Source organism: Peromyscus leucopus, chromosome 4 (genome assembly GCF_004664715.2).
Source record: "Peromyscus leucopus breed LL Stock chromosome 4, UCI_PerLeu_2.1, whole genome shotgun sequence".
Lineage (NCBI taxonomy): Eukaryota > Metazoa > Chordata > Mammalia > Rodentia > Cricetidae > Peromyscus > Peromyscus leucopus.
This window is the reverse complement of record NC_051066.1, coordinates 12,523,682-12,548,910: the sequence shown is the minus strand read 5'-3', so window position 1 is coordinate 12,548,910 and position 25,229 is coordinate 12,523,682. Positions and strand designations below refer to the sequence as shown.

General features: G+C 51.7%; 1 protein-coding gene across 1 annotated transcript in view; it reads left to right on the top strand.

Moving 5' to 3' along the window:
* Positions 1-24,938, top strand: part of Adamts13 (ADAM metallopeptidase with thrombospondin type 1 motif 13) — a 33,103-nt gene extending 8,165 nt beyond the window's left edge. Inside the window, exons 8-30 of the mRNA XM_037204654.1 lie at positions 337-499; positions 1,909-2,013; positions 2,785-2,936; positions 3,040-3,103; positions 5,249-5,375; positions 6,515-6,663; positions 7,039-7,159; positions 7,988-8,068; positions 9,095-9,276; positions 10,179-10,314; positions 10,395-10,521; positions 11,130-11,315; positions 13,454-13,640; positions 14,674-14,794; positions 17,512-17,641; positions 17,723-17,902; positions 18,893-19,075; positions 20,320-20,524; positions 21,258-21,570; positions 22,515-22,661; positions 22,934-23,116; positions 23,799-23,983; positions 24,529-24,938. Of these exons, the coding sequence (XP_037060549.1) occupies positions 337-499; positions 1,909-2,013; positions 2,785-2,936; positions 3,040-3,103; positions 5,249-5,375; positions 6,515-6,663; positions 7,039-7,159; positions 7,988-8,068; positions 9,095-9,276; positions 10,179-10,314; positions 10,395-10,521; positions 11,130-11,315; positions 13,454-13,640; positions 14,674-14,794; positions 17,512-17,641; positions 17,723-17,902; positions 18,893-19,075; positions 20,320-20,524; positions 21,258-21,570; positions 22,515-22,661; positions 22,934-23,116; positions 23,799-23,983; positions 24,529-24,720 (3,619 nt within the window). The 3' untranslated portion in view covers positions 24,721-24,938. The remainder of the gene's footprint in view (positions 1-336; positions 500-1,908; positions 2,014-2,784; positions 2,937-3,039; positions 3,104-5,248; positions 5,376-6,514; positions 6,664-7,038; positions 7,160-7,987; positions 8,069-9,094; positions 9,277-10,178; positions 10,315-10,394; positions 10,522-11,129; positions 11,316-13,453; positions 13,641-14,673; positions 14,795-17,511; positions 17,642-17,722; positions 17,903-18,892; positions 19,076-20,319; positions 20,525-21,257; positions 21,571-22,514; positions 22,662-22,933; positions 23,117-23,798; positions 23,984-24,528) is intronic.
* The last annotated feature ends 291 nt before the right edge of the window (positions 24,939-25,229 follow it).

Sequence of the window (25,229 nt, the reverse complement as noted above, 5' to 3'; positions counted from 1 at the left end):
TACTCCCCAATCGATTCCTCCATCCCCTCCCATCCCATCTCCATCATTCTTTTCCACTTCCCTGAACCCACTCCTCTATTCCATCCCACTCCTGGGCCCATCCCTCAATTGCCCCTGTTCTCTGCTTCCCCTACCTCCTACTCCCATCGTTCCATGCCAGGCCATTTCCTGTCCATTGGTCCATGGCCTTCTCCATCTCTCTTTCAGCCTGCTCCATTCTATGCCCATCTCTGTTGGGCCTCTACCCAGCTATCAGTCTCCAGCCCCACATCTACTCCTTCACCCTGACCCCACTGGTGTCCACTCAGGTCTTGAGCCCTGCCTGATCTGTCACAGCACAGGGCAAATGCACTGCTTCTGGGACCTGCCTGGGCTACAAGCAGGACTTTCATGGCCCCAGCTGGTGGTGCAGCCTGGCCTCTACTACAGTGCAGATGATCAGTGCCGTGTGGCTTTTGGCTCTGGGGCTGTCGCCTGCACCTTCTCCAGGGAGGGTCTGGTGAGTCCACCTTTTACCAACACCCAGCCTCACGCTACCTTACTCAGTTCCCCCTGGTACAATGGCCCCACCTGCTGGATGCCAGGCACAACTGAGAACCACACCAGGGCTCACTTGGTTTAACTCATAGTTTACAACCACCAGCTACGTGCCTGATCTTGTCTAATGCTTGTGTTTAGTTTATTGTTAAATAAGAAATGTGCACACATGCATGTGTGTGAGTGTGCCACAGTACACTAGTGAAGATAGAGGACATCTGTGCAGGGTGGACTCTTTCCTTTCATCATAGGTTATGGGGATTAAACTCAGGTCATTAGGTTTGAGTCATAATCACTTTTATCCATTTCTCTCACCCACCTCTTGGAAGTATTAAACATTTTTAAATTAAAGTCCCCACAGTTTTGTTTGACTTTACCTTACAGATTATGTAGTGGTACCTGGCACAGAGGCATCTAACCTACAGGGTGGGCTCAGCATAGAGGCCTCCAGACTCCATACAGAATATCAGTTTGGTTCACAAGAGGTGATAAATGGAAAGGCCAGGGTCCCCCAAGCCAGATTTCCTCCCTAGGAGGTGTAGGACCTCCCCTCTTTGTCCAGGTGAGTCTTTTCCTCCCTCCCTCCCTCCCTCCTTTCCTCCCTCCCTCCCTCCCTCTCTCCCTCCCTCCCTCCACAAAAGCATTAAGAATCATGTTTAGGACCCGAGGATGCAGTTTAGTAGGTAAAGTGCTTGCTCCACTGGCATATCAAAACTCCAAATTTGGTCCTCAACCACACAAACTGGGTATGGTGGCACATACTTATAATCCCAGTACTCTGGAGATGAAGGCAGGAGAATCAGAAGTCAAGGCCATCCCTGGCTACATAGGGAGTTCAAGGATATCCTGGGCTACAGACTTTACATTTAAAAAGTTATGTTTAGTATTTTTATAAAGTGCAAAATCTTTGAATTATTATGTTTATTGATTTGTGTTAGAATGCCTATTTTTCTTTTCTTTTAAAAAATAATTTATTTTTATTTTATGTGCACTGGTGTTTTGCTTGCATGTATGTCTGTATGAGGGTGTCTGATCCCCTGGAACTGGAGTTACAGACAGCTGTGAACAGCCATGTGGGTGCTGAAAACTGAACCAGGATCCTCTGGAAGAGCAGCCATCTCTCCAACTCCAGAATGCTTATTTTTTATTTAAAAGTTTATTTTTCTCTTCTGGTTTTAAATATTAAGACATTTTCATGGCTCCTAGAAGCATGATGATGGGCCCTGGCAAAATCCATCCTTGCTTCTGATGGACAAATCAGTCAGCTGTGTTTTGTTCTCCCAGACCACTCGTCAGAGCAGGGTATTGGCTGGTCTGGAAGGGACACTAAGCAGACAGCCTCTCAGTGGACCACCTGTCCATCTCTCTTAGGATGTATGCCAGGCTCTATCCTGCCACACGGACCCCCTGGACCAAAGCAGCTGCAGCCGCCTCCTTGTTCCTCTCCTGGATGGGACAGAATGTGGTGTGGAGAAGGTTAGAGCATCGGGAAGGATGGAGCTAGAGAAAGAGGGAGAAAGAAAGGGAGAGAAAGAGAGAGGAGGGAGGGAGAAGGAGAGAGAGTCTGTGCTGGGGGCGGTGGTGAGGGTGAGAGAGGGGAGAGAATACCCAGAGCCTCTGCCCATCACTCCCCGTGCTTTTCCTGAGTAGGGTCTTACTGAGCTCTCACTCCAGGGCACTGTACCATTCCTTACCCATTCCATTCTCCAGCCCTCTCTCATACACAGAGAAGAGTTTGTTGAGTGACGACAGGCATCCCCACTCAGACTGTCCTTGATTTCATTGCCTGTACCATCTCCCTAGGGTTAAGTTTCCATCTTCACTGGGTATCCAGACCCTTCCTCTATTGGAAGCCTGATGTCTTCCCTTTAGCATTTATTCCCAAACAGAATGAGGTGTGTGACTGTGTGCCCAATGTTGGAGGTCCCTCTGTGGAGGGTACCTGTGTATGAAGTCTCTGTATGCTTTGGGAGGTCTCTATGTCTATTGGAAGACACTGTGTGCAGCTCTTATTACTGGGGTTGGGGGGCGGTGTCTCTGTGTTGGGGTGCTCCCTGTCAGTGAGATCCCCGTGCGTTAGAGGTTCTAATGAGGGACATGGTCTCTGTGTTGGAAGTCTCTGTGTGTGATGGGGAACTTTGTGTTCTGGAGGATCCCTCAGGTGTTAGTGTCCCTGTGTAGGCTGGCCACATCCTCCGTGTGCTGGGTCCCTGCGGGAGAGGGAGACAAAGCTGTCTTGTTTTGCAGTGGTGCTCCAAGGGTCGCTGCTGCTCTCTAGCCCAGCTCACCCCTGTGGCGGCGGTACATGGACACTGGTCTAGCTGGGGCCCCCACAGTCCTTGCTCCCGATCCTGTGGAGGAGGGGTGGTTACCAGGAGACGGTGGTGCAACAATCCCAGGTACCTACAGAAGGTTTCCCGGCAGGGAGGGTGGTTTGCACCCCATTCTCTGGTTGCAGCAGTGGTCCCTTTTCACCCCTTTTTGTTTTGTGGGCATTTCCAGGCCTGCCTTTGGGGGACGTACATGTGTGGGTGAGGACCTCCAGGCCAAGATGTGCAACACACAGGTAGGCGGGCCTCCTAGCTGGGATGGTGGATAAGAGTTAGCCACCAGATTGGCTGACCTCCCTTTTGATGGGCTCATGCCTCCCTTTTGAAGGAAATGGTGGTTAGCAAAGCCCCCATGTCCCTGCTTCCCTCCCAGAGTCTCTATTCACCTTTGAGACGACATCTCTGTGATGAGCACTGACTCTGGCAATGAGGCCCCAGGAGTACACAGTGAGAAGTGCTTCCTTCAGACACTGATGTGAAATGCATCCTGTTTAGTCAGCCATTCCAAAGTTCACAGTGCAGAGGCACAGAGCGCCCTGGGAGTGCTGTGTAACCACTGATTATATCTGGTTCCAAACTTCACCCCAGGGGAACACCCCACACCAGTAAGCAGTCTCCCCTCCCCACCCCAGCAGCCCCAAGCTGCTTTCTGTCTTAGGCAACGACTTGTTCCGAACATCTCATGGCAGCAGCAGCATGCAAGGAGCCTGCTCCTTTGATACAGTATAACATTTTTCAGTGTTGTCCACGGTGTACCATGAGTCAGTACTTCCCTTCCTTTTCGGGGGCTGAAGAACAGTCCATGACCAGAATGCCTCTGTTTTTCTGTCATCATTTCTGTTGCCTGGGTCATTTGTACTTTTCAGCGAACCCCGCTGCTGTCAATGAGTTGGCTTTAGTTGGCTTGAGTTTTCAGTGACAAAACACCACAGACAGAGTAACTTATCGACAACAGAAATTAATTTCTTATGATCCTGGAGTCGGGAAGTCCAAGATAAGGTCCTGGCAGACTTGGTGTCCACTTCCCAGATGGTTCTTCTTGCCCTGTCCTCCAGAGGCTCGGAATACATGGTCTCACGCGCCAGAGGAGACAAAAGTGACAGAAGTCCTACAACAGAGCCCTCGGCCCTTTCTTAAGGTCCAGCCCTAATTATTCAGGCAGAGGTCTTGAGCCCTCAACACCTCTCAAGGCCACACCTCCTGGTCCTTCCTCATGGGGGCACCGAGCATCGTCATGGGTTTTGAAAACCACAGTAACGCCTAAAAATAGAGTTGCTGCTTGTGTAGAAATGCTATGCTTAACTTATACTTTTTCCTCTTTTTAAAAAGCCATGGTTAACTTTTTCAAGTGTCATGTGTGCGTGACTCTCTGTGTGTATACTCATGCGTGTGTGAGTACCTTTGAAGGCCATAACAGGCTGTGGGATCCCCTGGAGTGACAGGTAAAACCATGGGTGCTGGCTTGCAACCAAACTTGAGTCCTCTACAAGAACAGAAAGTGTGTCTAACTGCTGAGCAGGAGACTGAGGCAGACATCATTCCAGGCCACTCCCTGTTTTTTTTGAGACTGGGTTTAACTATGTAGTCTAGCTGTTCTGGAACTCACTATAGATCAGGCTGGACTTGAACTCACAGAGACCCACCTGCCTCTGCGTGCCAAGTGCTGAGATTAAAGGTGTGCACCACCACGCCTAGCTTTAAGCTCAACAAACTGTTTCTCTTTACACTGGGGTCATTTTTGCCATTTTGTATTCCCACCAACACTGTGTGAGGGTTCCCGTGTCTCCATGTCCTCTCCTGCACGTGAGTTTTCAGTCTAGCTGTCCTAGCTGTCATGAGGTGGTAGAATCTATTCTCTGCATCAGATGGCTGCCGGCTGTTGGAGCATTCAACACGTGGTAACACACCCCTGTCCTACTTCTTGCCTTCTGCTAAATACCCAAGGCCTGGCAGACCTTGAGAGGAGGGAGCTGTGGTCGTCAACTCTTCCTATCTGGTCAACTCCAGTCCTTTCCTCCCAGCACAGTGAGGCAATGTGGCACTTCAGGGTCACAGTTCCTCATTTCCTGCCCTACATGCACCTGTGAACAGAATATACAGTTCAACCACATTTCTTCAGGGTCAGGACTTGGAACCAGAGGCCCCAAGTGCCACATTATTTCCTGTTTTTTCTTCCTGCTGCTGCTGTGTCCTTTACAGATTATCTGGAGTTTTCCCACGGGCAAAGAGAGGCAGATCTGGTCAGCCACAGACTGCTGAGCGGAGATAAGGCACAACCCCGGGCTAAGTTATCCCCATCTCTTGACCCTGCGTGCAGGGTGCACACTGTCTCCCACTGGCAAGAACCCTGCCTGTACCTGTCCTCTGCCTCCTCCGGCCAGGCTTGTGAGAAGACTCAGTTGGAGTTCATGTCCGAGCAGTGTGCCCAGACTGACAGCCGGCCAGTACACCTTTCCCAAGGCAGTGCCTCCTTCTACCACTGGGACGCCGCCGTGCAGTATAGCCAAGGTGGGCTGTGGGGCCTGAGGGGGCAAGGCAGAGCTCTTGGGGTTGGCCAGTGTCTTAGTTATTTGTCCTGCTGCTGAGATAAAAGATAAACTGTCCCAACAAAGTCAACTTCCAGAAGGAAGGGCTTATTCTGACTCACAGTTCCAGGGTACAGTCCATCGTGGCAGGGAACTTGTATCAGCAGAAGACTGAGGCAGCTGGCCATATTGCACCTGACAGGAGGCAGAGAGAGACAGAGACAGAGACAGACACAGACAGACAGACACAGACACAGACACACACACACACACACACACACACACACACACACACACACAGAGAGAGACAACAGAGAGACAGAGACATACATGTGTGCGTGTGAGAGAGAGAAAGAGACACAGACAGGCAGGCAGACACACACACAAGAGAGAGACAGACAGACAGAGACAGGCACAGACACACACACACACACACACACACACACACACACATACACATGCAGAGAGAGAGAGAGAAAGAGAGAGAGAGAGAGAGAGAGAAAGCTCTGTTTTCAGCTTGCTTTCTCCTTATTTAGTAGTCCAGGACCTCAGCTTGTAAAATGATGCTGCCCATTTTTAGGATGGGTCTCCCCTCAATTAATCTAATCAAGAGAGTCCCTCACAGGTAGGACCAGAAGCTAACCTAATTCAGATCACCTCTTATGGTGACTGTAGAGCCTGTCAAGTTGGAATCAGCATCACTCCAGTGCTGGTTAGGCAGGACTTGACTCATGCTCTGGTATCCCACAGACCATGTGTTGCTCTCTGGGGTGGTCTGCCTCTCCAGATAATAAGCAGTGAAATTCTGTCTTAGAAGTGTCTTCTTCTGGGCTCATTAGAGGAATTCAGGGAGATACTTCAGGGGCAATGCCAATGCGATCCTTGGCTCATAATCCAGGAGCTATGGTTATGAGACCAGACTATAATATGGCCTTGGAGGTAGAACAGTGGTCCTGGCTACACGTGCAAAGCATGTAGTTAGCTGAGGCTGGTGGGAGGAAGCCCACTTAGACCCTTTCTGGCAGAGCTACTGAAGCAAGTCCCAGAGGAACTGCCTACCTACCTCACTGACCTCCTTGTTCACCTTTGAACACCAGACTTCCTTGTCACTCTGCCTCCTAGGGGACACTCTGTGCAGACACATGTGCTGGGCTGTCGGAGAGAGCTTCATTGTGAGCCGTGGAGACAGTTTCCTAGATGGGACCCGCTGTGTGCCAAGTGGTCCTCGGGAGGATGGGACCCTGAGCTTGTGTGTGTTGGGCAGCTGCAGGGTAGGCATGTGGACAATCCAAGTGCCCCTCTGTCCTTGTGGTCAAGGCTTTCCTGTCCCCATAGAAGGCTCTGGGGCAAGGGGAAGGGGGATGTTGGTCTATGGAGGCTAGCGCAATGGAGCTGCCCTGTGTCTGCTGGGGAGTATTGTTGGGAACAGGATGGAACTTGGAGTCAGCCTATATTACAGGCCAAACTGTGACCTTGAGCAAGTCATCATGGGAGCTCCCTAGGTGCAGTTGCTATGTAGATACCAGGAGCTATAGGGAAGCTACAGAGTTATGTCAATCTCAGAGTCCCATAGCCAGCAGGGCTGTGGCACCAGAGAAAACAGCACCCCAATAACACAGGCCTTCCAAACACCCCTCTTTGCACAGACCTTTGGCTGTGATGGCAAGATGGACTCCCAGAAGGTTTGGGATGCGTGCCAGGTGTGCGGAGGAGACAACAGCACGTGCAGTAAACAGAATGGCTCTTTCACAGCTGGGAGAGTCAGAGGTAGGCTGCCCTGCATGGAGGGTGGGTTTCCCAGCAGTCTGCAGGGACCCGGCCTCCGAAGTGTTAACCTGGGTTACTCAGGCCACAGCACCCACATGCTGGCTTAGCTCTGGGTACCTTCCTGAGTATTTCAGTTCACTCTTCCTTCTCTGATGTCTTCTCATGGCAGACTCAAACTCCAACAATATTGCCTCTGCAAACAGGATTGTAACACCCCAGTAATTCCCTCACTACAGCTGTGATGAGGGAAAAAAAAAAAAAAAACAAGAGAGAACAAGTAGCACCCTGAATAATTGTCAGGTCACTTCTTCCTTCCCACTCAGGAGTCCCAGCAGGGAGGATACAGTGGACAAAAGGGATGGAGAGAGAGGGGAGAAAAAGAGAGAGAGAGAGAGAGAGAGGGAGAGGGAGAGGGAGAGGGAGAGGGAGAGGGAGAGGGAGAGGGAGAGGGAGAGGGAGAGGGAGGGAGGGAGAGAGAGAGAGAGAGAGAGAGAGAGAGAGAGAGAGAGAGAGAGAGAGAGAGAGATTAAAAAAGTAAAAAATCAATTGACAGCACTGAGTTGCAAGATCAGCAGAGAACTTGGGCCCTGCCTCTCTGACTGTGCCTGCAGCCAAGAATCTTGGATCTGGTCTATGCTCCTGGCCTTGGCAGGGCCCTTCAGATGGTCCTCTGGCTGATGTTGACCTCTTGCCATGATGTGGATTCATTGCCACTGAAACCAGCCCTATGACACTGTTCATGTCTCTGTCCAGCTAGGATTGTCTTCGTTGGCAGTGGTATAGGTGACCATGAAGTCCAAGCAGCCCTCTTGCTCTGCTTATTCCTAGAATATGTCACATTCCTGACAGTTACTCCCAACATGACCAGCGTGCACATCGTGAACCGCAGGCCTCTCTTCACACACTTGGGTGAGATGACTGAAGGACCCTTCCCTGCACTTAGCTATCCATGTCTTAGTCTTTGAGATGCCTTCACCCCTGATACAACTGCAAGATGGAAGGGACTCCCAACCACCCAGACCCCGTCGAGAGCTGCTGCACTCACAGCTAAGCTTATCCCAGGGTGGGTGAAGGGTGGGAGGATGCAGGTTAAAGCTGCCTGAAAAGGAATATGGAAGCTAAGCATAGAGGAGACCGGGCTTGACAGCTCCAGGTCCCAGGAACTGGTGCTCTCCAGCACCTGGGCATAACATATTCCCAGAGGATGGCCATCTCAGGAATCTGACCTTTTAAGTGTCAGAATTTCCAGAGGACTCCTTTTGAAGATCCTGTCCTGGGAGACTTCAGTTTTGTCTCAGAGGCTAGCTTCTGACCTTAGACCCCATGGAAGGGATTTTGATCCTGGGTCCTAGAGCCTGAACCCTTATGTGAGCATGCTCAGTGAAGCCAGAGGTCACGACCCTCACCAGCTACCTGAAAAAGGCATGGAGCAACCACTGTGGAAAAGCCTCCTGGGTGGGTTGCTTGTGCCAGTGGTGTGCATTCCTATGGAGGGGTTTGGTTAATGAAGATGCCATCTGACTGAGACACCAGAAGGGCCAGTTCCTTAGGGGCAGGTTTGGAACCTTGGAAGGAGCTGAGGCTGTGGTTTGGGGATTAGACCCTGTGGGCAGAGATGCTCCTGCCCCTTGTCTTGCTACCATCTTTTTTTTTTTTTTTTTTTTTTTTTTTGGTTTTCCGAGACAGGGTTTCTCTGTGTAGCTTTGCGCCTTTCCTGGAGCTCACTTGGTAGCCCAGGCTGGCCTCGAACTCACAGAGATCCGCCTGGCTCTGCCTCCCGAGTGCTGGGATTAAAGGCGTGCGCCACCACCGCCCAGCTTTGCTACCATCTTGAACCCTGTCCTTTCAAGAGTGGCCCTATCCCACTAAACAGAATGCTGGCCTGTGAGGAGGGATGGTGACTACTCCACAGTGCTGATGGCCCTGTTCTCAAAGCGGTGAGGACCCAGGGGCACTACATTGTGGCAGGGAAGACCAGCATCTCACCTAGCATCATATACCCTTCCCTTCTGGAGGACTGCCGTGTGGAGTACAGAGTGACTCTCACTGAGGACCGGCTGCCCCACTTAGAAGAGATTCACATCCGGGGACCTGTCTGGGACGACATGGAGATCCAGGTCACCGATCAGCCAGGCTAGGGGGGGACAGGGTGGGGAGTCAGCAGGCCTTCAGTGGTGGCTCTGAATATCTGCTTATTTGTCTGTAATTCTTCCACTCACTCACCAATCCTTGCAGTAGTTATTTGGGGACCTACTATAAGTGGGGCTCTAAGTAAGGTGAAATGCAGCAGGAACCACTCACAGGATTAGTGTATTGCAAATCAGTATAAAATGTGCCTGTATCCAGGGCATGCAGAAGGCCACAGAGGTCTGAGAATCAAAGAAGGTAGACTTTATGCTGGAATCAGGGACTGCACTTCAACCAGAAAAGTGTGATAAAGCTGCAGGATGGGCCATGGGCAGTCCTCTGAAATGAGGAGTAGACCAAGCAAGGAGTCCCTGTCCCAGCTGGCATGTGGGGCCCTTCTTGGGATGGAGGATGGCTCTTGCTTCTTCTTTGGGAGGCAGAAGCACACGAGGCCCTGAAAGGTTTCATGTAGGGATGTCCTCAAAGAAGTGCTTCACCTGTGTGTGTTCCCTGTGTGCTCTGCTAAGACAGGCATGCAAGAGTGGACCAAAGCTAAAATGGCCTGAGCCTTCATCTTCCATCCTGGCCCGGACCCCTTCTGCTGAGCCGCTCTCTGCCCTGACACCACTCCTGACCTCCTTGGCTGAGACTGCCCCCACTTCATTAACATTCCCATAATACCCTACTCACACCTACTACCTCTTTGATATATACCTGTTCTGCTCCACATTACTCAAAGCTCCTTGACACTCAAGTTCTGTCTGCCTGCTGGAGTCTGGGAACATGGGAACTGGAGAAATGAAGTGCTGGAATGCTTCTGGGACAGGTGGGTGTGGCAGAGATCTCAGGGCGTGCCTGTTCAGGGCCTGAGCTCTCATCTGTCCTGATGTAGGTGTACAGACGATATAGAGAGGAATATGGGGATCTTACACACCCAGACATCACCTTTACCTACTTTCAACTGAAGCAGGAAGCCGTTTGGGTATGGACTGCTATACGTGGACCCTGCTCAGTGAGCTGTGGGGCAGGTGAGGCCCAGGGCAAGGCTTGCCTAAAGCTCTGCTGGCCCTCATGTGGAGGTGGTTGAGTCTTTGATCTGCCCTTCCAGGGCTGCGCTGGGTGACCTACAGCTGCCAAGATCAAGCTCAAAAGGGGGTGAATAGTACCCTGTGCCAAGGGAGCCCACAGCCACCTGCATGGCAAGAGCCCTGTGTCCCTGCCCCCTGCCCTCCATAGTAAGTACCAAGCTGGCCAGCCACCTGGTTTGTGATGACTCTTGTGACCTGAGCAGACTGGAAAGCATCTCTACGTGTTGTTTTTTTCAGTTTTAGCTATAACTCTGTGGGCTGGGCTCTGTTGGTGTCCCCATTCTGCGAGTGAGGACACCAAGACTTGAGTACACACAGTCACAGAGACAGTCTGGTCACATCTGCTGCCACCTTGTCTGGATGTCCTGAGGCCTCTCTGAGCTCAGGTTCTCAGTGCAAGATGGTGGTGACCACCCTACCAAAGAGAAGGGTGGTAGGGCCAGCACCTGACCTTTACTGACTTCTGCCAACTGGTAACAGAATTATGTTAGGACAAGGCTATCTTGCTGAGTATGGGACTATGGAGGCCCTCAGCCATCACTATAAAATACCTGACCTCAGGTTCAAAAGTATGTTAGGAGAGGTCTCCAAGGCTGGTCTCAGAACAGTGGCTTGGATACACAGGGCCTGGACCAGACCAGAGGAAATGTGTCATCAGGATCAGCAAGATAGACCTGCTTGCCTTCCATCCCATGCCCCTGAGCCAACTAGGAGACCTGGCCCCAGGCCTGATGTTCTGTCCTTTTCTTCCTTAGCTGGACAACTGGAGACTTCAGCCCATGTAGCGTGTCCTGTGGTGGGGGTCTTCGGGAGCGGTTGGTGCGCTGTGTGGAGGCTCAAGATGGTTTCTTAAGGACTCTGCCACCAGCCCGGTGCAAAGCGGTAGCCCAGCAGCCAGCAGCAGAAGTGGAAAATTGCAACTCCCAGCCCTGTCCCACCAGGTGAGCATATTGAAGCTGGTGCAGCAGGCTCCTTGGCAGGGTTTGTCCCTTCACTGAGATCCACCCTTGTGGAGGGTCCTCTCTTCCTGAGGGCTCTCGTCACACAGATGGTGGTGCCTGGTCTTGTGAACATCAGCTTCCTCACTATTCAAGAGGTGCTGGGCTGCTCATCTATTTCTAACACCTGGGTGATGTGGGGATGAGGGCTGTGATGATGGCATGACACTGTGAACGTAAAGCTCGTATCACCAATCATCACTGCCTTCTCTCCTTCAGTGACCATGTAGCTGTCTTAGATCCTCCATGTCCGAACTGATCCCGGCTTATTTGTCTGCCTGTCACCAACAGGCTAGATGACTGTCGCCTCCTTTTCTGAATTCAGGCTTGCTGTCTGTCCAATGGGAGAGCCCTAGATTATTGGTGGCCCACCTATGGCTCTGGGTCCTTCCTCTTCTCTCACACATGGCCAACATTGCAATCCTTCTCTTATCTGCTCTCTTCGGGTTTTCTTGCTGTGAAGAGACACCATGACCACGGCAATTCTTATAAAGAAAAATATTTAATTGGGTATAGACTGAAGTTTATTGGTCTCGCCCGGTCCCACCGGGGGAAGCTGCCGTTTTTATAAAATAATCACTCAGAGGTTTAATATTAATTACAAATGGTTTGGTCTGTGGCCCAGGCCTATTGCTAACTAGCTCACTCTTCTTAAATTAAGACATTTCTATTAATCTATGCATCGCCACATGTCTCATGGCTTTACCTCGTTCATTACGTCTTGCTTCTCTGGAGGCACTTGCAGCATCTCCCCTGACTCTGCCTTTCTTCTCCCTGTATCTTGGCTTGGATTTCCTGCCTGGCTATAACCCGTCTTGCCATAGGCCAAGGCAGCTTCTTTTTTAACCAATGGTAGCAACACATATTCATAGCATACAGAAAGACCATCCCACAGCAATTGGGGTTGGCTTACAGTTTCAGAGGTTTAGTCCATTATCATAATGAAGGGAAGCATGGCAGCATGCAGGTAGACATGGTGCTGGAGATGGAGGCCCTCAGCCATCACTATAAAATATCTGGCCTCAGGTTCAAAAGTATGTTAGGAGAGGTCTCCAAGGCTGGTCTCAGAACAGTGGCTTGGATACACAGGGCCTGGACCAGACCAGAGGAAATGTGTCATCAGGATCAGGATCAAGTTCTACATCTTGATCTACAATCAACAGGAAGTGAACTGTGGCACTGGGTGTAGCTTGAGCATAGGATACTTCAAAGGTCACCTCCACAGTGACATACTTCCTCCAACAAGGCCACACCTCCTAATAGTGCCACTCCCTATGGACCACATATTTAAACACACGAGTCTATGGAGGCCACTCCTATTCAAACCACCACACCCGCGAGGTATGATCCAGCCTCAGCATCCTTGACACCATGGTGCTCCAGGCAGCCACCATGCATGGGTGGCGTACGGTGAACCATTTGTCACCCCTCAACTGGTACTGTGAATGCACAGGGCACCTGTTTGTTTCTCATCCTCTGTAACCAGGCATGAAGTGTGTTGGTGGGTTGTGGAGGGGATTACTGTTGCCTATGCAAGGCAGTTGAGTAGGGCTCTGCCTTCCCATCCCCAGCCACAGGTGGAGTGTGTGGTTGGCATGCATTAAGTTATTTTTTATCTTTAAATTACAGCTCTGTGTGTGTGTATGTGTGTGTGTGTGTGTGTGTGTGTGTGTATGTGTGTGTGTGTGTGTGTGTGTGTGTGTGTGTGTGTGTGTCTGTGTGTCTGTGTGCATGCATGTGTGAGTGAGCCATGGTGCAAGAAGGACATGGAGGTCGGAGGACAACTTGCGGCAGTCAGTTTTCTCCTTCCACCCGATGGGACCCTGGGATCAGGCTGCCAGGGTTGGAGCCAGATACCTTTGCCCGCTGAGCCGTCTCACCATCCCAACATGAAGTTCTTGTTGAGGGAAACCTGAGGTGTGATGAACTGGTGCTTCAGAGAAAGCCCCTGAGCTTTGCTTTTTAATGGGGTCTATGTATTGGGACCCTAGACAACCACCCCTACCCCCCTCAGGAGTTAGGCCACACCTCCCACTAGCCAGCAGAGGCATGGCCTGATGACAGCACCATGTTATCTTCAGACCGGAGGTGTCACACCCTGGCCCTTGTGTGTCCACCTGTGAAGACCTGGCCTCAGGGAATGTGACATGTGTGCCCAGAGTGAGTGACCTGGAGAAGTCAGCAACTGCAGCTCCCTGCCTCACAGATGAGATGCCACCGACGCTGGAACCCTGTTTCAGGACCACATGTTCTCCAGGCTGGGGTCAGGTGAGTGGATGGGGAAGAAGGGTGGCTGGGACTCCCAGTCCTTTCTTAGCTGGGAGAATGAAAAATATAAGTTGTAAGCCGGGCGGTGGTGGCGCACGCCTTTAATCCCAGCACTCGGGAGGCAGAGCCAGGCGGATCTCTGTGAGTTTGAGGCCAGCCTGGGCTACCAAGTGAGTTCCAGGAAAGGCGCAAAACTACACAGAGAAACCCTGTCTCGAAAAACCAAAAATATAAATATATATATGTTGTAATCTTCCTGTAGGCCAGAATGAGGACTCCATTCTTCTCAGGGTGCTGTTTGAGGAACACCCCATCAGAGGATACACTTAGAGTGCCTCTGAAAGGGGCAAGCCAGGCTGAAAGAAAATAGAACCTGCTAGAAGCAGCTGAGTGGGGATCATTTTGAACCAAATCCAGGGCCTTCAGCATGCTAGGCAAGCATTCTACCACAGAGCTACCCCTGGTCCTTTTCTTCATATATTTAAATTTTTGAGACAGTGTCTCACTAAATTTCTGAAGTTGGCCTTGAACTCTGTCTCTAGCCCATGTAACCACTGAACTTTCAATCCTCCTGCCCAGGCCTCCCAAGTTGTAGTGATCACAGGCCTGTGCCCCCAAGCACAGCAACGGAAGAGTTCTTCCAGCTGCTATGAGAGTAATTCTTCCATCTTTTGCCCACTACCCAGGGCCCTCGGGCTGATGGTGTTGCTCTCAGGCTGGAAGGCCCTGGATTCATATGGGCTAGGGACTGCAGAGCCAAGCATGCTTGCAAATCCACTCCTGCTCCTTAGCTTCCAGCCCCCTCCCACAGAGAATACTTGGAATGATAAGGAGCCTGCACAGGCCAAAGTGAGGCGCATGCCGAGGGCCTCGCGAGGGGCAGGACACAGGCCTCCTTAGAGAACAGGAAGGAGGCAGCCCTGGGGTGTTTGGAATATTCCCTCTCCCCTCCTGTAAAGGAGAGGAGCAGGCGGCTGAGAGCTCAGAGGCAGAAGTGAGAATGCCAGACTCACCTGCTCATTGCTCTTTTCAGCTGGACACCACGGCTCTGGGAGAGGAGGCTCCAACCCCTGCGGGCAGCGCCAAGCCAGAGGCTCAGGCTGCACATGTGTGGACTCCTCTGGTGGGACTGTGCTCCACCTCCTGTGGGCGAGGTGAGACCCTGAGGACATTCACCAGACCTCTCTTACTTCTCTTATCTACCCACCTTCTGCCCAGATCAGTGCTGAAGGAGGGGCTGCCAAGAGAGCCAAACTATGTGAGTACGGCACACACATGTGTTTCATGTCCTCTACATGTGTTTCATGCCCGACTGAAAGATAAAGATGAATCCTAGAAAGACTGGTGCCCAAGAGTGTGTCCCTTAAGTCCCACAGAGCTGTGTGCAAACTGACCACCAAAGCCGAAGAGTCAGTTTAAAGATATATTTTTAAAAAAAAAAGTGTCGTTTTTAAACTAAATCTCAATCATACAATTTTACCAATAAAGACTCAAGAGTCAGGTGCTAGGGTGAAAACCCGCTAGCTCAGAGAGGCCAAGGAGCAACCAGCTGACCTTCTACTTAGTCAATGTCCCAAAAAACAGAGCTTCTCTTCCATAGTCCCAAATCAAAAAGGCCACCAAACTCAAAGCCCCTCCCTACTACTTCCTGTGCATTTCTCTATGTTTTCCTGACTCCCTCTTACTCTCTGTGGCTACTTCCTGCCAACTAGTTGCTGGCTCCACCTCTTGACCCAGGGTTGATTTTATTTAATTAATGCAATCTCGGGCTTCGTAGTGTGACTAAATATCCTACAACAAAAAAGTGTTCTGTCTTCTCTGTTGTGGAAAACACCCACATACCTCTTAGTCATTTAAAAATATTTGTGTGTGTACCTGTATGTATGTCTGTGTGTGCAGCCACGAGGCCAAAAGAAGCATCAGATCGATCCCCTAGAACTGGAGTTACAGATGGCTGTGGCTGCCATGTGGGTTCTGGAACCAAACTCATGTCCGCTGCAAGAGCAATAAGTACACTTAACCACTGAACCGTCTCACCAGGCCCGGCTCTCAAACATTTTAAATGTTTCATCCAGTGGCATTAATCATATCCACCTTGTAAAGCCATTGTCACCATCCATCTCCAGAACATTCCACGCTTCCAAACCAGACCCTGTCTTCATTAAACACCAACATTCATCACTAACACTTTAGTTTCATTCTCTATGGATTTGACTCTTACCTCATCTATGTGGAATGTGTCACTCTGTGACCGGATGTGTCACCTAGGTTCATACATGTTGTAATGGTGTCAGAATCCCGTCTTGACCCCAAAAAGTGTTCCACTGTCGATCTGGACCGTGGTATTTCTGTCACCCGTGAGTAGACACACACCAGCGCCCTCCTTCCAGCTTCTGTTAGCAGCACTGCTCTGAACACGTGCCTATGTCCCCCAGCCTGGCTTTGGGTTCTCCTGGTGTGCACGGGAAGAGGAATTGCAGAGCCATGTGGCCAAGCTATGATTAACTTTTGCAGGCTCCTCTGCACTTTCAGAATGGAATTTTACATCCCTACCAGCAGGGCACAGGGTTCCAGTTCCTCCACATCCTTATTAATATTTGCTGTTTTCTGAGTTTTCAATAGCCATTCTACGGGACTGAGAAGGGTATAAGGAGACTCACAATGTCCTTAAACAGCCCTAACCACTTGCTTACCCAAACCTACACCTGTTTAGCACTGACCAGAAGAGATTCCTAAGGGATGGAGAAAACCAACCCTAATAAAAACCTTTTTGAGGGATACAGCAGCAGGATCTCATGTAGTTCAGGCTGGTCTCTAACTATGTAGCCAAAGATGACCTGGAATTCCTAATCTTTCTGCCTCCATCTCTTGAGTGTTGGGATTGTAGACTTATGCCAACATACACAGTACTTATTTTTTTATGAATGTTTAGTTATGTGTGTGTATATGTGTAAGGATTTGTGCACTTGAGTGCAGGTGCAGGAGAGGCCAGAAGAAGACATCAGATTCCCTGGGGCTGGAGTTACAGGCCGGTATGAGCTGCCTGACCTGAGTGTTGAGAACTGAATGTCGGTCCTCTGAGAGGGCAGTATGAGCTCTCAACCACAGAACCGTCTTCTCTCCTGCCCATGAACAGCTTTTGTGCTGTGCCAGGGGTTGGATCCAGGCCTTTGTGTATGACAGGCAAGCCAGCGCTCTACCAACTGAGCTACACCCCTGCCCTCAAGGGGCAGTCTTTAAAAAAATTATTTCTTCTTCTTCCTTTTTTTTCCAGATAGGGTTTCCCTGTGTAGCCTTGGCTGTCCTGGAACTAGCTTTGTAGACCAGGCTGGCCAGAGATCTGCCTGCCTCTGCCTCCCAAGTGCTGGAATTAAAGGCATGTGCTGCCGCCACTTGGCTTTTATTCTTCTTATTCTTCCACTTCACACACACACACACACACACACACACACACACACACACACACACGTTATTTTCTCCACAGCAAGCCCCCTCCTACTTTTATATCTTGTTTGTTTGTTTGTTTGTTTTTTGTGGCTACCACATATAAGCAGGATTGCTCACACGAGCATGGATAGAGGTCAGGAGACACTGTTACAGCAATTTCCACCATATGCTTCGCAGAAACCACAGCAGCTTCGGGCAGCAGGCATCTCACACTTTTCATTATTCAGCCTCTATAAATGATTCTGCTAGGTAGATACCATGATATGGAAACCAGGGGATCAGAGAGGTTAATTCAGCTATTCACATGCACACAGCTGGAAAGTTGCAGATGGACCTTGGCTTTGGAGCTGACCAGGGAACAAAGGCTGTGGTCCTTGCTAAGCTGGCCTACTGGGTCAACAGCATCCCTGCTTTTTCCGGACAGGTCTGATGGAGTTGCGTTTTCTGTGCATGGATTCTGTCCTCAAGGTGCCTGTCCAGGAAGAGCTGTGTGACTTGGCCAGCAAGCCCTCGAGCCGGTGGGAGGTCTGCTGGGCTGGCCCATGTCCTGCTCGGTGAGTTGGGGAAGGAGAGTGCAGAGAAAGGAGTCTGACCCCAGGGTCGGTCTCCTATCAAACCTTGGCCTTCTCCTTCAGGTGGGAGACTCAAGTCTTGGCACCATGCCCCGTGTCCTGTGGAGGGGGACGAGTGCCACTAGCTGTTCGTTGCATGCAGCTGGACCATGGCCGACCTGTGTTTCTACCTCACTCCAAGTGCTGGCCAGTGCCTAGGCCATTCCCCTTCAAGGACTGCAATCCTGAGCCCTGTCCTGCTAGGTGAGCACCTTGCCTGGGAGAGAGGCAGCCCTGGGTATGCATTTAGCTCTGCCACCAGATGATGTACATTTGTAGGATCTGGGATGGTGATGACATGGGCACTTTTTTTTTTTTTAAATCTACTTAATTTTTATGAAACAGGGTCTCACTATGTGGCCCTGGCTGTCCTAGAATTTGCTATGTAGACTAGGCTGGCCTCGAACTCACAGAGATCTACTTACCTTTGCCTCAAAGGTGTGTGCTACCACTCCTGTCCACTTTTTTTTTTTTTTTTAATACTGGGGCTTTGTACATCTAGACAAGCACTCTACCACTGAGCTATATTCCCGCCCCCTCCCCTTTACCTTTATGTCAAGACAGGGTCTCCCAAAGCTGCTCACTAACTTCATTATGTAGCCCAGGTACGCCTTTAACTTATGGCCCTTCTGCCTCAGCTTCCCAAGGCTTGTCTTACCTGGCGCAGCCAGGCACATAAGTTGATGGAACATTTATTCACTGCTCGTTCTTTACTGAACAACTGCTATGCCCAGGCGCTAGCTGCAGTCAGAGGACACAGTAATGACAAAGTAAAAAGATGTCCCAGCCCTCCTGGAACTGACATTGGGGGTGATGGACAATGAATGAGACAGTGTGATAAGCAGTGTCTGGGGCAATGGAGCCAACCATGGTGGGTAGGGAAGTTGGCAGGGCTGGTGGCAGGTTCCAGGGTGAGGCCAGTGCTAGGACTCCCACTACAGACAGACAGACAGATACCTTTGCAGATTCCTTTTGGTACCCTGACTTTCCCCCTCCAGCCTTTTGGACCCAACCTCTGTTTACCCTCAGCTTCCCCTTCTGTGAAGTGGGCTGGTTTGAATACTCTGTCCGCTGTACTGAGCCTCCCGGTGGGGCAAAAGCTCTCCGTGCCCTTTCCAACCTACTTCTTCCCGTTGGAGAAATGAGAGGAAGGTATGTTGCCCTTTGGGTCCCTCTAACTTCAGTTTTTCCCAGGTGGCGTTACAAGCTGGCGGCCTGTAGTGTGAGCTGTGGGGGAGGGCTCGCCCGGAGAATCCTGTACTGTGCCCAGGCTCGTGGTGAGGATGACGACGAAGAGATTCTGCCTGACACTCAGTGCCAGGGATTGCCTCGCCCCGAGTCCCATGAAGCCTGCAGCCCAGAGCCCTGTCCTCCCAGGTAAGGGAGGTGGGTAGTGGTGGGGGCATGCCTAGTGCACAAACTCCAGGCAGGACCCCTGGAGATCTCAAGGCCAAGCAGGAGCTCAGAGACACTGTAGAGAAACAGGGCTGCTTGGCAGGCCGGGCTGGGTGTGGGAGATGAGGTTCAACCACAATGGCCGGTGGGTTGTCAGTTCTAGGTGCACAGCTGTCGGCCCGCAGGCGCTGTGTATGGGAAGCAGGGATGCCACTGCCCGCAGAAACGGGAGCGCTACCACCACAGACTGTCGGGCTTTTCATCAGGTTGTTTGACTTTTCCTTCAGTATATGTAACGATTTTAAGTTTTGTAGCTTAGAATCTACTTGACACCCACAGCACATGTGTCTTGTCCTCTTCATTTTCGCTAAAGTTCCCGGTCTAGGTGTCTGTTTTTTCTGCATGTCATATTTATGAATGACCTAGGGTTGTTTCTTCTTCTTCTTCTTCTTCTTCTTCTTCTTCTTCTTCTTCTTCTTCTTCTTCTTCTTCTTCTTCTTCTCCTTCTTTTTGTTTTTTTGTTTTATGTAGGCCAGGCTAGCCTCAAACTCTATGCTGCTGAAGATAGCCTTGAATTCTTGAACCTCAGTCCTTCACCTCCCAAGTGTTGGGATTGTAGGCATGTACCACCACACCCAGCCAAATCAATCAATCAATCAATCTCTCTCTCTCTCTCTCTCTCTCTCTCTCTCTCTCTCTCTCTCTCTCTCTCCTTTGTCTTTTAAATGGGGACAGCATGCACACATGAGTTCTGGTTACCACTGGGGTGTTGTGTGGCCACCCTGTAATCAGCATCTATGGTCTCTTTCCTTTCTAGGGCTCTAGTTTCTCAGCCAGGTATGATTCTGTCTCGAAGGCAGCTTCAGTTTAATTGTCACAATTAGGGACATTTGCTATTGGCTCCTAGTGGGCAGAAGCTAGTCATGCCTGTCTGGCAGTGCACAGGATAGGCTCCCCCAGGACAAAGGGTTGTGCAGGGTCAGGAAACAATACACCCTTGAGGTCCCAGGGTCCCAGAGCAGCACTGGGCCAACCAGTGACATGGGCGTGAGGGGCAACATTGCAGCTCGTGAGGTCAGTGGAAACCCAGGGCCAGGGAGGGACTTCAGTGGCCAGGGAATGTGTGCAGACCATTGTTGAGGGAGATGAGGGTCCTTCAAGAGTCCCCCACAGTGACCCAGCCTTCACAGAGGCCCAGCTGTCATTGGGATCTTCTGTTACTGCAGATGGAAAATCCTGTCCCTTGGCCCATGCTCAGCCAGCTGTGGCCTTGGCATTGCCACACGAACAGTGGCCTGCATGCAGCTTGACCAAGGCCATGACAGTGAAGTGGATGAAACTTTCTGCAAGGCTCTGGTGCGGCCCCAGGCCAGGGTCCCCTGCCTCATTGCTGACTGTGCCTACCGGTGGCACATCAGCACCTGGACAGAGGTAAGGGTGATCTGATACTGATGCCGGGACTTCTAGCTGGGGCTAAGGAAAGCATCAGCTTTGTGCAGGAAAGGGCCTGTGGTCCTGATTCACTATGACCCTTGGAAAGAGGGGAGAGTCTGCTATGGTGTATGCTCAGAACCAGGGACACACAGCAAGGTGTGGAGACCCAGACAGCTGGGCTGAGAGAAGCCTGGCGTCTGCAGATACTGGAATCCTCGCTACCACAGAGACCAATGTCACCTTGTGACAAGCACCCAGCAAATCACTAGAGACCAAGGGGTAGAGCTTGGTTCCCCTGGGAAGAGTTCACTCACAGGGGTAGACAGCACAGAGCCAGAACAGCTAGGATAAACTGCAGTCCTCAGAGGCCTGCCCCCCACCTCACCTCACCTTGGTCAGAAGGAATCTGGGCATCAGATGAAGATAGAAACTGCGGGAGGGCAGGACAAACATAGGTAGAGAAGGTCACCCTGGTCCCTTCTTTAGGGCTCTGAGGGGCAAAGAGGCTGAGACAGTGATGGATGGACACCGAGACCAGAATCTCAGGTCTTACACACATGTGGGCCCCCACAAAGGCATCTCTTTAGTTCCAGTCTCCTCATCTGTAAAGCAGAGATACCTGTCATTTTCCAGGGTGTGAAGGGATGACATTGCATCACATTGTCCTGTGGTCACTCTGTCCTCCCCTCTTTGGGAGGGTCACCATGATCTTCCCCTTCTTTCCTAACAGTGCTCTGTCTCCTGTGGAGATGGCATCCAGCGCCGGCATGACACCTGCCTGGGACCCCAGGCTCAAGTGCCTGTGCCAGCCAGCTTCTGCCAGCACCTACCCAAGCCAGTGACAGTGAGGGGCTGCTGGGCTGGACCCTGTGCAGGGCAGGAGACCCCCAGCTCACTGGCCCACGAGGAAGCTACTCTCCCCAGCCAGACCCAGGCTGCTGTCACTCTTGCCTCTCTGGAGTGGTCCCAGCCCCAAGGCCAAGCCCGCACCCTCTTCCCAGCCTCCCGGTCTCTGGGGCTCCAGGAAAACCTGGAAGAGTCTGGTTAGGTTTATTCCTGCTTCCTCTTGGGGAGGTTGGCATCTCGATCTGGGCATGCCCGGACAAGCACTCAGGACTAGACCCTGTGCCACTGGGCTCAGGGCCTCCTTCCCATGGGGCAAAGGGAAGGCAAATGTTTGAATGTGCATGCGCGCGCGCGCGTGTGTGTGTGTGTGTGTGTGTGTGTGTGTGTGTGTGTGTGTGTGTAGACCAGAGGACAACCTTGGGTATCATTCCTCAGGAGCTATCGATCTTGTTTTAGACAGGGTGTGTGTGTGTGTGTGTGTGTGTGTGTTTGTGTGTGTGTGTGTGTGTGTGTGTGTGTGTGTGTGTAGACCAGAGGACAACCTTGGGTATCATTCCTCAGGAGCTATCGATCTTGTTTTAGACAGGGTGTGTGTGTGTGTGTGTGTGTGTGTGTTTGTGTGTGTGTGTGTGTGTGTGTGTGTGTGTGTGTGTAGACCAGAGGACAACCTTGGGTATCATTCCTCTGGAGCTATTGATCTTGTTCTAGACAAGGTTGTTCTCTCATTGGCTTGCAGCTTGCCCAAGTAGGTTAGGCTGACTGGCTGAGTCCCAGGGGTCCACCTGTCTCTGCCTCCCCAGCGCTGGGACTAGATGCACGCTCCATCCCATCCTTTAAAATGTAGGTTCTGGAGGTTGAACTCAGGTCCCCAAGCTTGCAAGGAAGCACTTTACCGACTGAGCCATCGCTCCAGTTAAGAGGCCACACTTTTACTTCTGTCCCCTTCAAATAACCTGAAGGTTGCAGGGTCAGGAGCTCAGACCCATGCAGCCCCGAGCCCACACACCACCCCGCCTCCCTTTCCCCGAAGCATGTAAAAGTGGCCTAGTGCCTCGGATGTCCCTTTCTCACCCTTTGCCAGCCCTGGCTATCAGCCCTGCTCTGCTCTGGTCACACCTCACTCCTCGTCCATCCTCTGTAGGTGCTTGCGGAAGGCAGTACCTGGATCCCACAGGAACAATTGACTTGCGAGGTCAAGGGCAGGGAGACTGCGTGGTGGCCATTGGGCGGCCTCTAGGTGAAGTGGTGACCCTCCAAATCCTCGAGAGCACCCTCAAGTGTAGTGCAGGTACATCCAGAGGCGCTTGGGGGCCCGAGGCACAACTCCACTGTACCCCATTTCTGGCAGGATGCCCCTGCTTGGCATTTTTTAAGGCTGTTTCATGTCTGGAGTGTGGGAATCTCTTCTAAGATAGGAAACTGGGGGGATGAGAGCTTTCGTCACAAGCCCCCACTTAGTCACATTCGCCAGCAAGAGTGGTTATTTGAACTCAGCCCTGAGCCACTGCGGCTGACTTGGAGTGGGGGGGTGCTGGCTCCTCACTGCCTCACCCTTTCTAGGGGAGCTGTTGCTGCTCTGGGGTAGGTTCACATGGAGGAAGACGTGCTGGAAGATGTCTGGCATGACTTTCAGCACCAAAACCAACACACTGGTGGTGAGGCAGCACCGTGTGCTGCCAGGAGGAGGAGGAGGAGTCCTGCTACTGTACCGGAGCCAACCTGCCCCAGGGACCTTCTACAGAGGTATGGCCAGCTGCCTGGCCAGCCCCCGCCTCCTCACTGGGTGGCTATGCCTGTGCTGCTGTGGGCAGGGCATTTTCAACAGCGTCGTGGGCAGGCCAGGAGAGAGCTGGCCAAGATGGAAACTGGGAGCAGGCCATGTCTTCCGCATGGTCAGGATGGGGTTCCTCTGTGGCCATGAAGCTGGATGGGTGGACACAGATATGGTCCATGTCCCTGCCCCATCCCTCAGGCCACTGCCCCATTCCCTTGACCTTGGTTCTTAGCTCTTTCAAGGTCCTCTCAGGTCTGTGAGCCGCTTCTGGTGACTTATATGGATATGCTGGCACTCACAAGCCCTCCTTTCCTTTAAAAAAATTTTCTGTCTGTGTGTGTGTGTGTGTGTGTGTGTGTGTGTGTGTGTGTGTGTGTGTGTGTACTGTCAGGCAGGGGTGGTGTCAGAGGTTCTCCCCCACATGTGGGTCCTGGGAATCAGACTCAAGCTGTCAGGCTTGTACAAAGCACTTCCTCTGCTGAGCCATCCCCACTTGCTCCTTTCGGCTCACTGCCTGCAGCTAGTCTATTAGAAGTGGTCAGCGTGAAGGCTCAGCAGGAGGGAGGGGAGAGCCTGCCAGGGACCACTCTGGTATCAGTCGTCTCCCTGAGGCGGCCCACAGCCAGTCAGTCCATTTGTTCTTGCCCGTAGAATGTGACAGACAGCTCTTCGGACCTCGGGGTGAAATTGTGAGTCCCCCAGGGAGCCCGGATGGGAGGAATGCAAAGAGCTGCCGGGTCTTCATCAGTGTGGCCCCACAGGCCCGCATTGCCATCCGTGCCCTGGCCAGTGACGTGGGCACTGCCTCCGAGAGGACCAACGCCAACTATGTCTCGGTGAGGTCACCAGGATGGGGACAGGAGTGGGGTGATTTTTAATATGATTCTGGAGAGCTGTCCCTAGGAAGGAGGATGGGGGTGCCGGGTTTAGGGGGCCCTTTCAGTTTTTCACCCCAAACTTCAAAATTATTTGAAAGAATGGGAAGGAGGGTTTCCTCCACTAACTCACCAGCAACTGCTTGCTGCTCTACCTGCAAGAAGGAAAAGGGGAACCCTTTCCTGGGGGTAGATTGCCTGTTGACCCAGGGTGAAAGCATCATGTGCATGCCTGGCTTTTTTTTTTTTTTATTTCTTCCCCAGAAGAGCATAGGTAGAGTTGAGGTTTGTGTGTTCCACAAGGCATCAGATCACCCCAGAATCAGACCTGAGCAGGATTCCTCAGGGGAAGGGGCCCAAAGTCTCTGAGCTTCAGTTTCTTGGACAGAATAGTGTCCCTCGTGGGGGCTCCTGTGAGACTCAAACATGACTCTAAGTAGCCAGGAGTCTATAAATTCTAGATAATGATCACTCATAGCCTGTCCTGGCTACTTGCTTCTCCCCAGATCAGGGATATCCACAGTCTGAGGACCACAACATTTTGGGGGCAGCAGGCACTCTACTGGGAGTCGGAAGGCAGCGAGGCTGAACTGGAGTTTAGCCCTGGTTTCCTGGAGGCGCATGCCAACCTCCAGGGTCAGTACTGGACCATCCCACTGAGGACACCAGAACAGGACAACAGCCTGGCTCTGTCTTAGATTTCTCTCCAACCGCCGGAAAGAGAGGCAATCCTACACTTACGTGACCAGTCTTGGAGGGTTCAACACTAGCCTCTTGAGAGGTTCTAACGCCTGCGGGTCTTGGGGAACCTCTTTTAGGGACCTTTTCCAGGTGCAGAAGGGCTAGGGCTGCTGGGAGGTGGAGATCGGACAAGCAGTCCCAGCCCCAGTTGCTAATAAAGGATACAGGAAACCCGACTGGCGTTTTCCTCCCATAACCTGTCCCGGCTGGGCTTGAAAGCTCATTCTACTGCAAGGCGGGGTTCTCTGGCCATCTGAGCAGGGCCTTCGCCACTTCTAGACAACGTCCTCAGAGAAAAGGCCAGTCCGAATGCAGATCATAGGCTGGATCTCGGCGGCGAGGAGAGCTGAACGAATTGCAAACACGCCCCTTATGCTAATATACGCCAGTTCCCCCCGGCCCACCCGCCCGCCGCCTTCCCCCACCCGCCGCTACTGGCCTGCGGGTCCGCCCCTATGCTAATCGC